We start from the raw sequence: 19,321 nt of genomic DNA, 5'->3' as shown, positions 1-19,321 counted from the left end.
ACCAGACTCGGAACGTCTCGAGAGCTTTTATCTTAGACCAACGCGATGTCAATAGAGTAGCATATGTCATGCATGTGTTAAGACTTGTAGACATCCGATAGATGAACCAAAAACAACAGCACCCCGGATTCCCAAGTGGTCCTCCACCTTGGTACTAACCGAGCGATAGGTAACTTAAATTGCGCAGAGCGGACGGGATGCGATGTTTTATACCTTCTATGGCCGTTGATGAAAGAATTGGACATTTAACGCTTACATGTACCTCTTGACAACGCCCAGAGGCACCTAGAGGACCATTTTGGCCCCTGTCTCCTCATAGGGACTCCCTTCCTGATGGATCTCACAATGGAGATAGAGATCGATAGATCACGTGATTGTCGTATAACCAGACGTCCTTATCTCTGCAACAGTTCTGTAGTTCAGGGTCATTCACAGACGGCCAGCGAAACGGCCACGACGGCGAGCAATATGTTTTGTGCCTTCAAGCCGATTTCGCATACTTGATCTCGTTGGCCTTTCACAAGTGTTAATGGAACATAGGTAAACAGCATGGGATAGCCAAGGTCAAGCTTTCGGCTTCATACAAGATCGCGAATACCGGAATGTCATTCATGAGAATTTATATACAAGTGCGCGTTTAGATGCACGATCATCCTCACACACTAAAATCACCACACACACCCAATTCTTACTGTTGCTTCCTCAATATCCATCAATATGGCACCCATCGCTTTATCAGATGTCCCACCTGCTGTCGACCCATTCCATCAAACCACCTCCGACCTTTCTAAAAACCCTCTTGAGCGAACATGGCGAGGGAACAAGGAAGGCACTTTGAGGATCCAAGGTTATCCCGAGTTCATGTATGCGGAAGATGAGGAGGGTCTCTTGAAAAAGCGACAATGGGTGAAGGAACATCTTGCTGCTGCCTTTAGATTCTGGGGCAAGCTAGGATACGGAGAGGGTATCAGCGGTCATATCACTGTACGAGTAAGTGGGCTTGATAACCTGAAGTGGCAAATTCCCTCGCTGATAGGACTGAAGGACCCAATTTTACGCGATCATTACTGGATGAATCCGTTCGGTGTTCACTTTTCAGCCATGTCAGTGAGCAAGCTTGTACTTGTCACTCCTGAGGGCTATGTCCATACTACATTAGGTGCTCAGCGACCCATCAACGTGAGTGAAACTTGACTTTCCTCACAGTGTAAGCTGACAACGAGGCTTAGATGGCGGGCTTTCACATTCACTCTGCTATACACAAAGCTCGACCTGAAGTTGAAGCTGCCGGACACTGCCATTCCCTACACGGTAAAGCATGGTCGGCCTTTGGTAGACCAGTAGACATCACCACCCAGGACTCTTGCTTGTTCTACGATAATCAAGCTGTGTATCATAACTTCGGAGGAATCGTAAGTCGCACGTCTACTCTGGCTTTGTTGCATTGAGCAAGTGAGCTGAGCTCTCGTTTACAGGTCCTTGCTGCTCAAGAAGGCGAAAACATCGCTCGAGCTCTCGGACCACGAAACAAATGTGCTATCCTACAGAATCACGGCCTCCTGACTCTGGGAAATACCGTTGATGAATGCGCATATTTGTTCTCAGCGTTGGACAAACAGTGCAAAGTCCAACTTATGCTGGAAGCTGCCGAAGGAAGTGGTATCAAGAAAACCTTAATCGATCCTGAGGATGCTGTCTTTACCGCAAACACCATTCAATAGTGAGTTGCACTATCTACTCTGCAGGTCACCCAGCTGATCTCGTGCCACCTAGCCACGAGAACACTTATTACAATTTCAATCCCGAGTTTGAATTGATCGTTGAGCGAGAACCAGATGTTCTGCTCTAGTGACCGTGAAATACATCTGTTCTGATTGTCTGTAAGGTATTCCATATGCATACGCTTTTATATGACCCTCCAATGGCAGTGTAATGGGCGAGGGCAGGTTAGTACCACTGTCAAGGGAAAACAGGATATTTAAGCACTTCTACTGAGAGAAGAAGTAGTGAGCGTTCTGTCGGAATGCAAATGCTGGCAGCCGATATCGTGTCCGACAGCTCAAATGTACTGGATTACTGCAGGTCTTTTTATATTACCATATATCATTGCATGTCGTGAATGTGGTTTCATCATACATCGGGTGGCGGCTTGACACCGCCCTCTTCTGCCAGCCTACCATACATTTCGGGTCTTCTATGTTTACCCAAATTGAATGTCCTCTCTTTCCCTTGTTTACAGTCATCCAAGTCAATGGTAGCAACTACCAGCTCGTCCTCTTCGGTCTTACTCTCTGCGACTATATGACCTTCTGGGTCCACAATCATGGATCCAGGGATGAGTGGATGGCGATCATCATCGTTACCTGCTCGAGCAGCAGTAATGCAGAACACTAGAATATGCATGAAGTAAATCAGCCTTTTAATAAACTCTGGAAGATGTAGTAACTCCCACTTACTGGAGTTGGTATACGCATGAGCTTGCACTACCACTGTGCATGAAAGACTATTAGCTGATGTTCACGGGAAACGTCAGACCCAGGAGGTCTAGCTACTTACATTTGTGGTGAAACTGAGCGAGCAGAAACGAAATTAGCTCATGAGTTCTAAACGACGGTAAGAAGATCTGAGGCACTCACCATGGCTTCCTCGTAGGCCTTCTCCCTAGAGATATTCTGATCACCGCCCCATAGCTGAGGAGCGTAGGCGGTAGTGTTCTAGCGTTTTTGGGAATGAGCCTCGAGTATATTATCTCCCACGGAAGAAGTCTTCAGGCCGAACTTACATAACCGCAACAGAGGATCTCCACACCTTGTAATCCGTAGCACCTCCAGCCTTCTGCCCATCTTCGATCATTACATATCAGTTGTCCGACTATGGGGCTTGATCCTCCACAAGTCTCATTCAATGAGCTGGCTCGGAACGCCTGGAAACCATAATTACCCGGAAGGAAGTATCTCTTTTCCAGCTGGTTTGTAGTATTTGGGTCGAGGTCGAAAGGTTCAGTCGATCCTGGCAGATGCACCTGATAGTAAATGGTCAGATACCATTCGAAGAGATGAGTCCGATCTTGACGTCACTTACTTTTCGGTACTTGTTCAACACATCTCCCGTTTGCCCGCTGACATATACCGCAGTGTTGTACCTTCCTTTTCCTGTATCTTCTCCATACCCAATTTGAACGTCAATTCCTAATTCTTTCGCTCTGTGGAAAAAAGCCTTGACGTTCTTCGTTTGAGTCACCGGTCCAGTCTCAGCTGTTTCATACTCGTAGTAGCTTGCTAGCTCTTCATCATCGGTGATGTAGTAACGGGGGAAGAAGGTAGTGAAAGTGGTTTCGGCTTTTCGCATGACACATGAGTTATCATGACAAGTTGGCTTCGGAATGAATCTTACTTACGAAATACTATGAGCTTCACATCTTGTGTAGAAGCATCTTCGAGTAGTTTGACCAGTCTATCCAACACCTCTGCTCTACTGGTCGTTCGGTGTACTGCACCTACTTGGGCAGCGGCAACTTTAAGTGGTCTTCCCATTGTTGACTCCGATAGAATGAAAGGGCTACAGCAGAAATTTCATTTGAAAAGTTTTAGAAGGTGTATCAGCTAGAAATGTCCATCGCATGCATCAGACGATTGCATTCGTAATGTCGGTCTGATTTGTTTTGACAAACCAGTCGCCAATATCCATTTCGCAAGTTTGCCGCAAGAAATGAATACCGAGGAGGTTGCCGTGGCAAACTCGATTTCGCCGGGTTTTAGCGAGAAGACTCATTCCCGATAAGGAATGCCCCATTGGCATCTCAAACCGGGAACACGAGGCCGAAAGGGTGATTGAGGGGCATGCCAGAGAGGGTGAGACAGACGCGTGCGCAGTCGAAGTTGGTGTGCAAAGTTGTTAAGTAGGAGTTTCCTGGTTTCAGAGTAGTTTCGCGGTATCAGTCTTGGCAATATGTTCACCAAGCACGAATCACTCTCTATCTTAGTCGTAAATCCCAATTCATCCTCATCCATCACCCATGCTATTGAGCGTTCTCTTCGACCACATGTACCGTCCAATACCATTGTCGAATTCTTCAACCCCTCCACTGGACCTGCTGGAATCTCTGACGAAGCAACGGCCAGATCAAGTTGTGAGGCATGTATGACCGAGCTACCGCCGATATTACACAAGTATGACGGAGTTCTGGTAGCTTGTTTCTCGGAACATCCTTTAATTACTGAATTACGAATATACGCTTCAGAGAAAGGTATCTTACTATCTGTTCTCGGTATTTATCATGCTGGAGTCGCTACTGCGATGCTCCAAACCACTGGAAAGTTCGGTATCATAGCTACTGGAACTGGAATCAAGACGAACCTGATCGAAGCTACCGCAAAATTCCTCGGATCAACCGATTCAAATAGGTTCGCTGGGCCCTTCACCACCGGTCTGAGTGTAGTAGAGCTGCAGGAAGGAGATCAAGCGAAGGTAGAGAGGAACATGAAGGCTACTACGAAAGGGCTGGTGAAAGCAGGAGCAGAAGTGATCGTGCTGGGCTGTGGAGGAATGTGCGGAATGGAACCTTGGATTAGAGAAGCGGCGTATGGAGAAGGGAAGGAGATAAAGGTGGTAGATGGGGCAAGGATGGGATTACAGATGATCGTTGCTTTGATAAGAGGACAGTGATGCATTGTATCATGGTGCAGTCGAAGAAAGACCGAGTAGTTGATCGAAATCTATCTCTGCTCCTGTCCAATCCCATAATAGCTGAGGCTCGACAGCAACATCACCGCTTGCTATGGGCGCCACCGGGGGAGGTAAGGAAGCGTCCAGATTGAGGTCACCAGGTGTAGAAGAGCTGCTGCCTCTGAGGGCTTCACTCAATTCTACGTGCTCTTCCAATTTGCGTAGGCGGTCTCCCATCGTCGCTGCCCGTCTCAGAGCAGGACCGGCGATGTCCCACGCATAATTCGTCTGATAATGGTGCAATGAGCGAATTAGTCGGGCGATAAGATTCAAGGCCGTAACGTTGGGTTCGGTCTGGGAGCCAAGCACGAAACGGACTAGAGAAGCGAGGACGGAGGACAGTATATGGGAGCAGTCTGAGAGACTAGTCAGCCCTTCTCAGACAGGCGAATACTCACAAGATAGGAAGTAGCCATCTAAATCGCCCTCGTTCAAGGAGGTTATGAATATAACGAACTCGGTGAAGGGTTCAAGGATATCTGAAGGAGTTACGAACATCGCGCCGAGCCCATGTTCCAATTCGATATGGATTCGCTTGAGCATACATCGGAACCCAAGAAGACAAAGCAGTAGCGAATCTGCCTATCAGCTTTGCACGTAACTCTCTGGAACTCACTGACACCCGGAGGACGGGTCGTACTAGAAACGAGTGATGTTTTCCAATCTTTCAATAGACCGTCTGCCGCATGCAGTATATCTTCCACTTCCTCCCTTCTTTCCGTTTCACTCCGATCAGCAACTGCTCCGAGAGTGCACACCTCAGACTGGAGTCTCGAAACCAGTCTGGCCAGCCGACATGAGGCGATGAACGATTTGGCTGAGTCCGAAGATGCAGAGGAGAAGGCGCATGATGACTCAAGAAGGGATGCAAGTTGAGGGAGAGGCGCGGTGCTGTTATCGGCTTGCACATGCGATGGACGGGAATTCACTGTTGGAGCGCAAATATAAGCGTCATCTTGATGTAAGTATGTGAGGAATAGTTCGCTCACGGAAGCTCATCCAGGCATCATGAATGCGTAACATCCACCACAGCCTGATTCTTAAATCCTGCTCCCATGCTGGTATGGACCAGCTGGACGGATCGAGATGCAAGCCCAATAACTGAGCAAGGGCGATAGTCTGTGTCATATTCAGCCTGATTATGCAGGACAAGTAAAGGAAGATGGTGAATGACTTACATGCGCAAGTAGCAGATACGAACCCTGATTAGTTGCTCCTGGTCTCACACCTATCATCATGATGTTCGTTATCACCGTTACCAGATTTGACTCTCCCGTTCCCTCTGAAGCACTTTGCAGCAGGTTTGCAGCCAGCCCAGCTAGAGGTCTAGTATCTTTCGCATGGGCGAACGAACTCGCTAAGATTGCTGCGAGAAGATTAGGAGGGAATCGGCTGATCTTGCCTTTGGGAAGAATGGGTCTAGCAGGATGAACATGTGTGGTATAGGCTGATATAAGTGAGGGTTCGGAGAATGAAGTAGGCTGATGTGAGATCAGGGTTCGAAGATTGGTTAGACCATTGATACCTGCTCCTCCTGATCTGAAATCTGTGCTAGGTCAATTGAAGCGTTCTTAGGAAGTGGAAGACTGACGACTTACTCTCATGTCTCGGTTGCATCACCACGAAGATTGGTCTTTTGGGGTCTGATGACTGTATAGATGTCGTCAGGGATGTTGCAAAGGTGCTTGAATACATGCTACTCACGATCTGCTTGACATGGGGTCTGTCCGTAGGCTTCTCTGCTTCTTCATCCTGTATGGGCAGGAGATCATCGGTGATGGGGTTGGTAAGGACTGCGAATGTTAGCTTCGTTATCACCCAGGCCATGACTCACCGTGCGGTTCGAACCCAGATCCAGCAAGATGGTCAAACGAAGAAGCTGTATCTGCAAGCTGAGTGAGATTTGAATTTCTTCTGCTCGTCTGGACTGAAGTTGTATCGGGTGGTGATGTCTCCCTTCTCCTCCTCCAATTGCCCCCTATCCTATCTACCGAATCTGGTGTTCTGGTTCGTTTCCCATTGATCACACTAGGAGTTGATGGCCCAGCATCTCCATCTATCTCCATTTCTGCTTCACCTGTTTCATTCTCACTTGATGCTGGTTGAATTGATTGTCGGGGTCTACGTGCTGGTGGTGCGAAATTGAATGTACATTCCCTTTTCGCATCGGCGCAAAGGGAACATGGTGGTCCGATAGCAGTTATCAAACATCTAGTCTTGCGCCTACGACATGCATCACATGGTCTGTTCTTGCGGGACCTAGCTGGTCTTCCACCTCCCTCATCTATTGGAGCTGCAGGTCGGGGAGGATGGGATATGGGATTCGAGTAGCTGGGACCCGCAATGGGTATCTGGGTATTACTGCTGTTTAGCAAGGTGTGTAACGCGAAGTTGGTGGGCGAGACATGGGCATGAGCGGGGAGAGAAGGGTCTATAGGATTATTGAGATAGTTGTCTGGCATGATGTGGTTTGGGGAGACATATACAAGGTAAACAAGAAATGTGACGGCGAAGGATGTTTATCTTTTAAATCCAGGAGCATTGAATTGTGAATTATCGCAACCAAGTATTCCACATTCTCACAACAATCTCATATTGGCTCATGCAGTCGCAGCTCATTGGGATGGAGAACAGAGCAGACCGATGGAATCGTATTCGAATGCATACGATACAGGGGCTTGGTAGACTAATTTTATAACGATTTTATAAGCTGCTCTACGGCATCTTCAGCAGTGCCCCAGCAGCTCTGCCATCCTGCACCACCATGACCGTAATTATAGACCACCTTGACCTTGTCATTGCCTAGGTACAAATCATCGCCTATGTCCACTCTGATACCACCTTCTCTGGACGGTCTGAATCCAACTAAAACGCCTTCAACAAGTTCTTTCAAGGGGGATTCATCGTGGTCTTCTTTGCCTTTTGTATATGGAGGTACCAGGTCGGGACAGATCTCCTGAGCTCTCTTGAGTATATCTTCTGTTGTTTCCTCACGAGGATATGGGTACCAGTCATTTTGTTCCCTTGTTCCTCCGATGATCACCTCGCCGTTATATCTTGGAATGATATAGGTTCTCTCACCTCCTTCCCCTCCGTCTAGAGATCCCACTTGTCTCGTCCATCCTGATCTCATCCATGGAGCTCTCAGCTTTATTACTTGACCACGAGTAGGATAAACATCGGTATCTTCTACACCTCCCAGAGTCAAAGCTCCAATACCGGTACATACGAAGACTGCTAGTGGTGACGTCGATCGTATCAGAGCAGTACATGACGGGTGCTTAAGATGGGATAAAGAGGGAAGATGATATCGATGTATCTGAATTTTCCCTTCTAGTCTTTTGAGGAGACGGTTCAGATAGACGGATGGGGTCATGGTGAGTGATGTGAAAGAAATAGAATGATCGATAGATGTGGGATAGGTAGATTTGTCAAGGATTGTGAACTGCAACAGACATGATTCACTAGTTCAGTATAATAGTGGAGAAGATGAGCATCGACTTACATCAGGGTGACCTTCATACACCTTGAGATGACTATCCGTTCCAACGTAGTACTCTGTTTGTTTCAGTAGCATCAACCCAGTCTTCTCACCCTCCTTCTTCCACTCGTCATACATCACTTGAAACGCTGATCACGATCATCAGCTCAAACGTGTCTATTGCCTACATGAATTACTCACTTCGAGTATCATACCTCCTCTGCCTTGTGTCATTATCATCCGCAAAACTCAGGTGATGGGCACCCGCAATGGTCGAAGCGTAGTATGGGTCTAGTGGATCATTGGGAAGGTGATTGGCCAGAATGTGGATAGGGTGTTTGGATGTAGCGTATAGAGGAGATTCGATCAATCTCACAGCAGTTGTCAAACCGATCACCCCAGCACCGATAATCACAATGGGTTCAACGTCTGGCATGATCCCTTTTCGATGGAAGATGAGTGGTATGAAGTATTGTTAAGAATGCAAAAGGGCATGGCATGATAGAGCGCTTATATCGCTTTGTGGGCCGTGCTCACGCATGGAGAGCTTTGGGACAGAGTGTGGCTCAACAATCACAACGAGTCAATCATTGGCGATAATGCAATTGGCGACGGTGGTTTCATTGGAGATAGTTGCCTATTCCATGATTTCCATGTACGTTAGAGACAGAAGAGCATTGGCGAATGGAAGCGGAAAACATTGGTCGTGATTGGCGATTTTGCTACCTCCAATGTGATAACCGATCTGGCCGCTCACTAGATCACGGCAAAACCATCGGCCTACGATTTATTTACTGGGAGCGTCACAACAAAAGATTGGCCGGGTCCCGATTGAAAGATAGCTCGGGTATGTCATGCAACTGCATAGACAGAAAGTCAACACGTAGAGGTCGGTAGGCTATGATGTGAGTGTATCATGGAAGTCAATCAATCACCTGAATTTGTAACGACGAGTCTCGAATATTGCTTTCAAAAAAACGCAAATTATTATCCATCATGACCAACCCATTCCTTTTCGACCTTGTTATCAAGAACGGTATTGTAGTGACTGCTGCTGTGAGTTAGTCTATCCCATGCGGCCCTGATCGCCTTGCTGACTTTTGGACAGGAGCAAGTCGCTTGTGACATTGGTGTGAAAGATGGAGTAGTAGTGTGTTTAGGAAAAGATTTGCCTTATACCTCTGACTGCGAGGTCATCGATGCGGAAGGAGGATTTGTGACTGTGAGTTGAGCTGCACTGTCACAAGATGAACCCTGTTGATACGTTCATCAGCCTGGCGGAGTGGACTCCCATGTACACATCGGCCAGTCCGCCTCAGGAGCCAAGTCAGCTGATAACTGGACAACCGGAACCCGCGGAGCTATCTCTGGAGGAACTACAACGGTGATTGCGTTTGCAGTTCAGGCTAAAGGGAAACAGGTCATGCCTGCCATAGAAGCATATTACGAGCTATCCAAAGACAAGACATACACGGATTACAGTTTTCACGCTATCATCAGTGACCCAACGGAAGATGTGGTGAAGACGGAAATACCCAAGATGATTGATTTCGGTGTTACTAGTGTAAAGGTGAATGACCAGATAGCCTCGGACTGAACAGGACGATTTTGCTAATCTATATGTTGGATTCGCAGATTTACATGACATACCCTTTGCTCAAGCTGAACGACCGACAAGTACTCGACATCCTCTGTGCAGCTCGACGAACAGGTGTGACAACGATGGTCCACGCTGAAAATGCAGATATAATCGACTGGATGACTGAGAATCTCATCGAACGCGGGATGGTCGAACCTTGGCATCATGGTACATCACGTCCACCACTGGTAGAAACGGAAGCGACCAACCGAGCTATCTGCTTATCTGAGGTGGTCGACGCTCCCATGCTCATCGTTCACGTATCTTCGAGAGAAGCTACTGCTCATATCCGAAAGGCTCAGACTCGAGGCTTACCGATCTACTCTGAAACTTGTCCCCATTATGCTCTTCTGACCGCTGAGAAGATGCAGGCGCCAGGCTTTGAGGGGTGAGCGGCATTGTCTGTTTGATCTCTTTAGAAGGTGATTGACCTCGACCACATAGCTAACTTTGATTTTGGGTTACGCCATCATTAGCGCCAAATGTGTTTGCGCTCCTCCTTTACGTTCAGATCCAAAAGAACGAGAAGTCATTTGGGAAGGTCTGGCGAATGGTACATTTACGGTATTTTCCTCGGACCACGCCCCAACCAACTACTACGACGCTCAGGGTAAACAGCTCGGACTGAAAGATCCTGTCAAAAATCCCAGAGGTCATTTCAAACACATCCCGAATGGGTTACCTGGTGTATGTACCCGAACACCCTTACTGTGGTCTGAAGGAGTCTTGAAAGGCAGGATATCCCCTCAAAAATTCGTCGAATTGAACTCGACTAACGCAGCCAAATTGTATGGTGAGTTTGAGAGAGATATGAACCGCTTTTTGAATAATCCGTGTACCATACTGACTGTGATGTTTAATTAGGACTGTATCCCAAGAAAGGAACTATCGCACCTGGCTCAGATGCTGATTTTGTCATCTGGCGATCTGAATCGGCGAGAAAGCCCGTGACCATCAAGCAGACAGATTTACATCATGGCGCCGATTACATCCCTTATGAGGGGATGGAGATACTCGACTGGCCCAAAACGGTCATACTCAGAGGTAAAGTTTCATATGACGGGGAAACGAACACGGTGTTGAATCAAGTGGGAGATGGACAATATCTGAAGAGAGGTTTTAGTGCCCTTCCGTAAGTCCACCTCATTATCGTCTGCTACGCTTCTGCGTGTACTGATATAAATTTGTCCATCCTGATAGGGGTCCTCGAGGTCATTCCGCCGCTTGGATCAATGGATTTAACCCACATGAGTAGAATAGTGCTCGTTCGCTTCAATAGAGATAGTTATCCTGGAGTACCTGATATTACAAATGCATTGCATAGCATCAATCGATGTATGGGCACCATGATGTAACGGAGATACACGTGTACGAATGTGCATCAGCTGCAATCAGTGCCTAAAACCCATTGTACTCTTGTTGGCATGGTGCATTGTCACGAGATGAAGGCGGTTCGAGACATGGTCGATAGCGCATGCTCATTATTGGAGAATCAGTCAAATCTTCTAGGAAGAGCTGGGCGTACTGTGTGGAGTTTCATGTCATCGCCATTCATCGTCTGCATCATCGTGTACAAATGAAAATAACAAAAAGTAAAAGTCTAAGTTGGACCAAGCCAAGGCTTCAGACTATAAGAGCTATGTATAGTTTGAATAACATCCATCATCGTAGTATACCACCCATGACTTTAGTATGGCACTCTTTAAAATTTGTAATTACGAACGCAAAACCACAACCCTTTGAAGTATAGGTGTCTAAGCTGAAACACCAGCGGGTCGATTATTTCTTTGCGCCACTTCGGCACCAAGGTCAACATCATCCTGCAATACTTCGTCTCTCTCTTTCCCAACTTTACGTCTAAGCGCCATGATTCTTCGAGTTTCTTTCTCACTGGTGTACGTCATGAACCAATTTACCAGGACCATACCCATAGCACCAATCGTCAAAGCCGCACAAACGATGAATGGGATGCTGTCTGTAGATCGAAGGGCCATTATTCTCCCATCAGCATCATCCTTAGAGTACAGAGATGACAATAGTGAATTCCACTTACATCTTGGACCATATTGACTTCTGAAGATTTGAGCTGACCACAAACCTGCTACTTGACCTGCCCCAGTCAGCCAGGCCATGGCGAAGGCTGCGTCGGTGGTTCCTTTCAGAGATTGGCAGCGCCAAGGAATGAATGATTGATAGGAAGCACTGGCGAAGACCTGCATCACACAGATTATGGCGTACAGAGCACCTATGCTTCTTACATAGGCTAGACAGAACATTCCCGCCGTGTAGATCGATAGTGTGGTGAGGAGGTAAAGTGGTCTGGGGATCATTGTCAATCTGTCGGCAAGCATGTTACCGCCCATACCACCGATCCAGTAAAGCGCAGCAGGAGGGATGTTTACTGAAGAATACGATTCGAGGTTAACGTCCTTGCTCCTCCATGTCTGAAGACAAGTTGACTTACAAAGTTGAGCGGATGCGGTCGAGCTGAAACCGAGGTTACTGATGATAGTAGGGAGCCAGAAAGTCATACCGAGATTACCAGTGTTCTAGTCAGCGCATAAAAGCGGGTAAGCCCAGGATAAACTGAATCAGACAAGACAGGTGATATACGCAAACTCACGTAGATGACGATCATGGTTGCGAAGGTAAGATTGATTGGATCCTTGAAGGCATCCTTGAGCTCTTTGAAGTCGAAGTTCTTGTCGTTGGATCGAGAGGAACCAGCAGGAAGTCGACCGACGATCCATTGCTGTTCTTGTGGAGTGAGCCATTTGCAGTCTTCTGGGACTGGATGAGCAATCAGGTCAGTGAGACTACTACAGCTTGACAAGGAGCAGGACTTACAATCGGGCATCCAAAAGTACAGTATGGCCAATAATACCAATCCCAAGAGACCGTTGATGATGTATGTCCATCTGCCCCACAGGAACATTAGCATCTGTGAGATGGTGATTGTTCTGACCCGCAAATGGACTTACTGCCAACCACCAAGTTTACCATGACCATCAATGTAGCTCAGCCCATAGGTCTCAAGTGCAACAAAGATGTTACAGAAGTTGAACATCGCAGAAATAGCGGCGATACGAGGACCGATCTCATCTGGTCGGTAGTAATATGTCAGGTGGAGATAAGCACCGGGAGCCATACCGGCTTCGAACAGACCCAAAAATGCTCGTGCCTATGGACCAAGACGGTACAACCGTGCTGGCATTAGTTGGGATTGTATCGGATTGAGTATGAGTGGACTGACAGTGAGAAGACCAGCAGCGTTGAAAGCGGCGGCATGGCAGATAGCAGCGATAGACCAAAGAGCCACAATTCTGTAGATAACCCATAAGCAATTATCCTCGAGACTGGTGATACGGTTTAACGAAACAGAATTGCTCACCTCATGTAGTGCCACCTTGGGGTGGTACGTTTGAAGAGTAAGTTAGAAGGGAGTTCACCAAGAGCATAGAAAAGTGTAAAGGTAGTAGACGCATAAGAGTATTGATTACTTGACATGTGAAGCTGATTCAAGATATTGGTTGGTGAACCTTTGTTCATAGTTTTCACACTGGAGGTTTCAGTACCAGTAGACAGCAAGTCAGTAAATCGCCACTGGTGCCTTTGAAGACCGAAGTTTTACTGACTAAGAGATGGCGCCACCATCCATACCCTACAGACCAAAGTCAGCCCTGATCGAAAACTGTGAACAGATACAGAATACCGACTCTAAGGATATAGGTCAACAGCAAGAAGGGCATCAGCCTAAGATCGACTTTTCGTAAAATCTTTTGACCTTCCGAGTATGAGAACAACGTTCGTTGTCTCTGTTGTTCTTCGATCGTAGAAAGACCTCCCTCGGGCACAGCATTGACGGTATCGAGGAAAGCATCTTCCTTGGTAAGTTCGCTAGGTGTTTGAGCACCAGAGGATTTCGGTTCCGCCATCTTGCAAGCGATAGTTGAGTCAGGTAGGTTGATTCGGAAGAAGCATGAGGGGAACACGTCTTAACCTTATATGCTTTATACTGTGTTGTATGATCTCCTGCATCACCATGCTTGTGTATGTCACGACCAATGATGTGGTAAGGGATATGATCAGTCGAAAGATAAGAGATTCAGGGTTTCGTTGAAAGATGGTTCGCCGTCGCCTTGACACATGAAACCTCAATTCGCCGGTTTGATCATTCTGCTCGCCGCGAGATATTCACGGTTACATGAACGATTGACTCGCTTGGCTGGCGCAAACTTATGTACGACGGCTAACAAGATATGAGAGGCGACCGGGTGTATCCCTTGGCAGCAGGCGAATTGATCATGCGATTTTTAAGCTTGCAAGCGGGAGACTACAAGTTTACATGTAAGTTTAAGCGTTTCTAGATACTATCCGCCCAAGACCCCATGTCAACCTTTTTACCTCCGATACTTGGTCTTTTCACCACCGTTATATAATCGTAGAACGCTCCTGTGGGCTTCACATATGTGGGATCCCATTCATCTTGCTTCTCGTCATTACACCATCGATAGATACGCCAAGTGAATAAAGGTAGGGTGAACCAGAATCTCATGTATACTGTCTGATGGAGATTATAGGTTTGAGTTCGTGTGTGAGAGTGTAATAATTATTGTTCGACCCTTGATAGACTGAGACTTGCCGGACCATTTTAGAAGATCTTGTTGATTATACTGAGCCTGAATCGAAAGAAGACAAAGGTGGTGAACCCTCTGGTCCTAATGCGTAGGAATATTGGAATATCAGATAAGTGTAGGATGGACACAGCATCACAGCATCCACGTCGTAATGTTATGCTCCACACGCACGTATACTTAGCATACATAACAGGCAAGGAATGTAGAAATATGCGTCGTCTTCCGAATGTCGCTTAATTCATGCTTGACGACGATGACCGTCTGCCCTGTGGCGTCAATGTGAGACTTACTAGTGTCAAACGATGAGACAACCCTGACATACTAAGCAATCGTCGAGTCCGTGAAGTATCGAGGTTGCAGTAGTATGGGCGCATAAGTAGATGCATTCGTCGAATTCATTGATGTTCACTTCGTCATGATATTGAAATGGAAAGTGGTTTATTGAGTTACTGGTAACTATGAACATTGAAATATGCAGGATGTCATCAAAAGAAGGAATGATCATCGTACAGTCATAAAAACATCATCGTTGATCCAATCGTACGTGTCAATACGTATTACTCGTAGCTGTATGATATATCCCATCCTGCTTGAGGTATCCCCTCTAAACTTCATTTATATCTATCGAAGTTCACCCCTATATTACTTGATACTAAGCAATTTCAAACCCTCCAAACCCTTGATCCCACCCTCATTCTGCGTCGAGTCGATGTCTATCCCTCCATTTTTCAATAACCACAGATCTTTCACTGCACTCTCAGCATGTTGCCTAACAACTTCATCATCGTCGAATTTCTGGACATATCCAATGATGTTTATCGCTCTTTCTATAAACGCATTTGAAAATCCATCTTCTTCCCCTCCTTCCTTTTCCCTGTCTGACGATAATCTTAGGTCGATTGGTGGATAAGTTGAAACCTTTATATCAATCCCAACTGATCCACTAATCTGATCATTTTTCTCAGCAGAATTCATAAACCTAACGAATAGGATCACTCGGATCGACCAGTTAAATACGCTCAGTGCTGCTCTTCGTAATCCTGGATGTTTCCCATCTTCTTTCTTGGTAGGTTCTTCATCAACAATTCGGGCTTTGACCGGTTCAGTCGGTATTGATTCTTCAGGTTCAGGGTTGGGTTCGTCATCGACAAGTTGAATCAATTTTGGTTTACCCCATTGCAATTTAGGTAGATCAAAATCTCGGTCGGGCTGTTGGGCTTGAGGTCGGAAAGGTGATGAGGCTACCGATTCTATTTGTACCAGATCCAGAGTACCTTCTGCCAATTCAGACGCCCATGGAAGGATGGTCAATGGAGATACTCTTGCACAGGTAGAGAGAATGGATAGTGCCGAACTTCGTATGACAGTTGGGAGAGAGGTTGTAGGGTAAATAGTCATGAGAGGAGGGACGATGTCGTTGGCTATGTCAACAAGAGTCAGCGACTGAACGATCGAATGAAAGGTTGGCAGTGACTGACCATATTGTCCAAGAGCATCACCAGTCCTCTCCACTACCTGATCGATAGCTTCAGCAAGACGAAGCGCCCTTTCCATCAGGTCCTTTTGATCTTTCTTTCCAGCGACTTTGAGATTTTCTAACTCCGCGGTATATTTGCCGATCAGAGCTGTGAATACTTCTCTACCTAATGCGTCAACCATACCGCTCAACCCTTTGATGGCCGTTAGGTAGATAAACGAGTCTTTATCGTCCAAGTGCTTGACGTAGATATCTAGTATGTTTGGTGATAATGAATTATCGAAAGAAGGTGAAAAGACTAGATCTTTCAGCATAGTCAATCCATGCGCTTTGACTGGGAGAGTAACATCGTTGATCAAAGTCGTTGCTTGGTTGTACTTCTCAAGCGAAGCTTGCTTGGGATCAACCGCTTGAGATTGAGGTGACGATTGACGATGTGATAGCAGAAGCTGAGCTTCTCGAGCTGCGTTGCGGATGGATACCGACGAGGATCGAAGCGATAGTACGTCGAGATGAGAGAGTATAGGATGAAGTATGGCGAGATCGTCTTTGAGCTGCCCTTCGCCTGAAGAGTGTTAGATCAGCTACATCATTCATTTGACACTGGATTGTACTAGATGAGGTCATGTGACAAGGTTGTCCACTCAACTCACCTTCGAGAGATGCAAGTAGTTGACAGGCAACTTCGATCAACCCCCTCTTCCCATCAGGTGCAACATCATCGTCTACTATTTCTTCACCTTTCACTTCTACAATCAGTGGTTTCTCACTTCCGGTTTCTACGTGTTCATCATCGAGTGATTGAACTTGGTCATTGAGTACTCTCGCTACGAATCCTAATACCTGAGACGGTTTAGCAAATAGCTGAGAGCCAAGTTTCTCCATCATCTGTATAGTGAGCTGTAAATTGCTCAATGCACTATATACAATACATGTCAGCTGAATTAATCAAGGTCAGACTATCGGTAACTTGAGACGCAGCTTACTCTATCGAAGGTTCAGTCTCTGTAGCCAGCTTGATTCTCCATGAGTCTAATGATTTGAGTATGACCTCGCTGGCGATATCAGGTCGATCTAATGATTCGATTAATTGGCACAATAGCTGGGAATTAGGGTATGTATGTTGCCGAGATAGGAATTGGGTGAGGATATCGTCTTCTTTCGTCATCTGAGCTGAATTGATGGCAGGTAACATAATTTCAGATTCGTCTGCCGTAGCTCTGCTCGGATAAACAGATAATCAGTATCACGATGGACGAGGAATGTTTGAAATGGGGCGCTTACTGCGAAGCTACAAGTTTGACTCCTTCACCTTCTGTCTCCCATTGTAGTCTTACACCGTCTCCATCAATACTCTCTCTTCCCCATCCACTTCCATTCTCAGCGATTGCCCAAATACCCTTGACTCCAGCTTCTTCACTAACGCTTTTACCCCAGCTTATCAGGAGCGACTGAACGCCTTCTCCTAGAGAACTCTCTGATGACTTTTCTCCTATGTGTTGATGTTCGTTCCGTTCGCGTTGCAAGAAAGTATGAAGTGAGAATAAAGGTGGTAAGATGAACCCCACGAGGAAATCGGCGAATTCAGGTGAAGTCGGATTATGCAATAACAGTAATCGCATGTTCTGTACTGAACGTTGAATGGCTTCCCATGTTGTTACTACCTGTTTATCTTTGATGGCGGGTAGTTTAGGATACCAAGGTGAATGTAACTTGTTTTTCAACCAGTCTCCGATCAAAGGTCGATTAGATGCCCATAATCGCTGGATACAGTAACATGCGGTATTGACGTATGCCACGGGGAGATGTGAATGACTAGTCAATGGGATCATGGCAAATAGCTCGGATAGTAACCAGGGGTAGTATATCTGCAACAGCTTCCGTCAGCAATGTTAGTAATAAAGCCGAAGAGGAGATTATTAACATACTTCAGGAGTGACTTGACGAGGTGTTCTGATGAGAACATTGAATATATGATCGAGTCTTTGACCTTCGATTGCTATACAGCGGTTGTCAGCACTTGAGGTATTAGGTGAAGAAGGTCTTTCGAACTTACAAGTAACATCATCTGTCTTGGCCGTCTCCCCTAAAACATTTTCCATCAACCCTCTTACTCCACCTGGTCTCCTCACTTGAGCGGTTAACAGCCCATTTATGATTTCTTTTGGATACTTCGGCCATATCCTGACCCATCCGTTTGGCTTCACGCCTTCTTTACTTCCCTGCACCAGCAACTTCAGCACATTGACTAGTGTCGATATGGCATGACCTGGCGACAATGACATCAGGGCTTTGATGAACTCAGATCGTAGATTCGCATATGTTTCAGATGGTATAGATGGTGTATAAGCTATGATCAACGTCGACAAGAAGATCGGTATGAGATGGGAAGAGAGTAATGTCTGTGTGATGGTTGTAGGTGGAGTGGGTGCTCTTGAACTTGGTCCCGCATCTGGTGTGGGTAGGACGCTCGTCTTCAACAATCTCAATAACGATTCCAAAGCTTGAGCTAGTGATTCGGCAGTCTTGGGTAAGATGGTAGGTAAAGAATCGGCATAATGAGATGCGAGTGGTAACAAGTATGAGAAGGTCGTATGAGATAACATCAATCGTATTAATCGTAAATCTGCTGTACCAAGTAAAACTGATTTGGGAGAATTGAAATATCTCAAATCAGTACTCGCTCTTCTTTCTGATTTGAACAATTTAGGTACAGGAAAGAGGGATTCAACAGAATAATATGAACTGCGTCTTCTGTAATGATATTGAGGATGTGGACATGAAGGATGTTTGATCATTGAGGGAGAAGAAGAAGGTAAGGAAGTTGAAATACTTCCTCTTCTCTTCTTTTTGGATGTGGATTTGGACTTATTCTTTCTTTGACGACGAGATAATTGATGAATTCTATACGTACAGTCTCTTTCGTTCAGACCACCTGATCCCTCAGCATCTCTCAATTCTTTCGGCCAGAATTCTTTCTCCAATATCGATTGGATCGATTTGATGACTGCAAAACATCTTTTCCCGACCACAAATACCAATTCATCCCTTCTTCTCTTCTTCAGATCTTCGTCCGTCTGATCAAAATCGGTCGATCGTTCCTGTTCGTCCTCTGAACACCATTCTGGAGTCGATTTTCTCCATTCCTTAGGCAATGATTTGGAGCATGCTTTCAATCGCTGGATCAACTCGGTAGGGTTGGATGATAATGGTGTAGGTGGTTTCAGCAAGACTTCTGCTGATTTCAGAAGATTTTTAAGCGTTGGACCTGCCGGAGTTGAATTTGTAGTTTGAGAGGTGATACTGCCTGATGACCCCGTTGGTGTACGAGGAGGCATGTCCACTCTTGTCTAGAGATAGAA

General features: G+C 46.2%; 8 protein-coding genes and 1 non-coding gene across 9 annotated transcripts; 3 read left to right on the top strand and 6 right to left on the bottom strand.

Annotated features, from left to right (window-relative positions):
* Nucleotides 1–109: 109 nt before the first annotated feature.
* Nucleotides 110–228, bottom strand: L199_006185. Its single transcript, XR_010449969.1, has one exon. It is a non-coding gene; the product is annotated as a 5S ribosomal RNA (ribosomal RNA).
* Nucleotides 229–717: 489 nt separating this feature from the next.
* On the top strand, nucleotides 718–1,849 carry L199_006184 (uncharacterized protein; the record flags this gene model as incomplete). The annotated part of the gene is made up of 5 exons (XM_064891885.1): nucleotides 718–990; nucleotides 1,045–1,179; nucleotides 1,230–1,412; nucleotides 1,476–1,720; nucleotides 1,774–1,849. 5 exons carry the CDS (start codon nucleotides 718–720, stop codon nucleotides 1,847–1,849), a joined length of 912 nt encoding a protein of 303 aa, XP_064747957.1.
* Nucleotides 1,850–2,130: 281 nt separating this feature from the next.
* L199_006183 (uncharacterized protein) lies at nucleotides 2,131–3,533 on the bottom strand (the record flags this gene model as incomplete). Its single annotated transcript, XM_064891884.1, has 7 exons — nucleotides 2,131–2,390; nucleotides 2,457–2,489; nucleotides 2,557–2,569; nucleotides 2,637–2,714; nucleotides 2,783–3,022; nucleotides 3,082–3,338; nucleotides 3,398–3,533. 7 exons carry the CDS (start codon nucleotides 3,531–3,533, stop codon nucleotides 2,131–2,133), a joined length of 1,017 nt encoding a protein of 338 aa, XP_064747956.1.
* A 415-nt stretch (nucleotides 3,534–3,948) lies between these two features.
* On the top strand, nucleotides 3,949–4,665 carry L199_006182 (uncharacterized protein; the record flags this gene model as incomplete). Its single annotated transcript, XM_064891883.1, has 1 exon — nucleotides 3,949–4,665. One exon carries the CDS (start codon nucleotides 3,949–3,951, stop codon nucleotides 4,663–4,665), a length of 717 nt encoding a protein of 238 aa, XP_064747955.1.
* A 9-nt stretch (nucleotides 4,666–4,674) lies between these two features.
* On the bottom strand, nucleotides 4,675–7,187 carry L199_006181 (uncharacterized protein; the record flags this gene model as incomplete). Its single annotated transcript, XM_064891882.1, has 8 exons — nucleotides 4,675–5,042; nucleotides 5,124–5,204; nucleotides 5,342–5,653; nucleotides 5,715–5,844; nucleotides 5,904–6,271; nucleotides 6,324–6,375; nucleotides 6,430–6,470; nucleotides 6,560–7,187. 8 exons carry the CDS (start codon nucleotides 7,185–7,187, stop codon nucleotides 4,675–4,677), a joined length of 1,980 nt encoding a protein of 659 aa, XP_064747954.1.
* A 230-nt stretch (nucleotides 7,188–7,417) lies between these two features.
* On the bottom strand, nucleotides 7,418–8,642 carry L199_006180 (uncharacterized protein; the record flags this gene model as incomplete). Its single annotated transcript, XM_064891881.1, has 3 exons — nucleotides 7,418–8,170; nucleotides 8,231–8,355; nucleotides 8,408–8,642. 3 exons carry the CDS (start codon nucleotides 8,640–8,642, stop codon nucleotides 7,418–7,420), a joined length of 1,113 nt encoding a protein of 370 aa, XP_064747953.1.
* Nucleotides 8,643–9,202: 560 nt separating this feature from the next.
* Nucleotides 9,203–11,100, top strand: L199_006179 (dihydropyrimidinase; the record flags this gene model as incomplete). The annotated part of the gene is made up of 7 exons (XM_064891880.1): nucleotides 9,203–9,262; nucleotides 9,315–9,428; nucleotides 9,480–9,776; nucleotides 9,842–10,233; nucleotides 10,322–10,638; nucleotides 10,710–10,977; nucleotides 11,046–11,100. 7 exons carry the CDS (start codon nucleotides 9,203–9,205, stop codon nucleotides 11,098–11,100), a joined length of 1,503 nt encoding a protein of 500 aa, XP_064747952.1.
* A 499-nt stretch (nucleotides 11,101–11,599) lies between these two features.
* L199_006178 (uncharacterized protein) lies at nucleotides 11,600–13,780 on the bottom strand (the record flags this gene model as incomplete). The annotated part of the gene is made up of 10 exons (XM_064891879.1): nucleotides 11,600–11,820; nucleotides 11,899–12,246; nucleotides 12,310–12,394; nucleotides 12,469–12,635; nucleotides 12,693–12,763; nucleotides 12,827–13,026; nucleotides 13,099–13,168; nucleotides 13,237–13,404; nucleotides 13,481–13,506; nucleotides 13,562–13,780. 10 exons carry the CDS (start codon nucleotides 13,778–13,780, stop codon nucleotides 11,600–11,602), a joined length of 1,575 nt encoding a protein of 524 aa, XP_064747951.1.
* Nucleotides 13,781–15,124: 1,344 nt separating this feature from the next.
* On the bottom strand, nucleotides 15,125–19,297 carry L199_006177 (uncharacterized protein; the record flags this gene model as incomplete). Its single annotated transcript, XM_064891878.1, has 8 exons — nucleotides 15,125–15,903; nucleotides 15,961–16,524; nucleotides 16,613–16,878; nucleotides 16,946–17,179; nucleotides 17,244–17,827; nucleotides 17,888–17,958; nucleotides 18,016–18,603; nucleotides 18,874–19,297. 8 exons carry the CDS (start codon nucleotides 19,295–19,297, stop codon nucleotides 15,125–15,127), a joined length of 3,510 nt encoding a protein of 1,169 aa, XP_064747950.1.
* Nucleotides 19,298–19,321: the final 24 nt, after the last annotated feature.

This window comes from Kwoniella botswanensis, chromosome 1 (genome assembly GCF_036426115.1).
Source record: "Kwoniella botswanensis chromosome 1, complete sequence".
Taxonomy (NCBI): Eukaryota; Fungi; Basidiomycota; class Tremellomycetes; order Tremellales; family Cryptococcaceae; genus Kwoniella; species Kwoniella botswanensis.
This window is presented reverse-complemented; position numbering and strand designations above follow the sequence as displayed.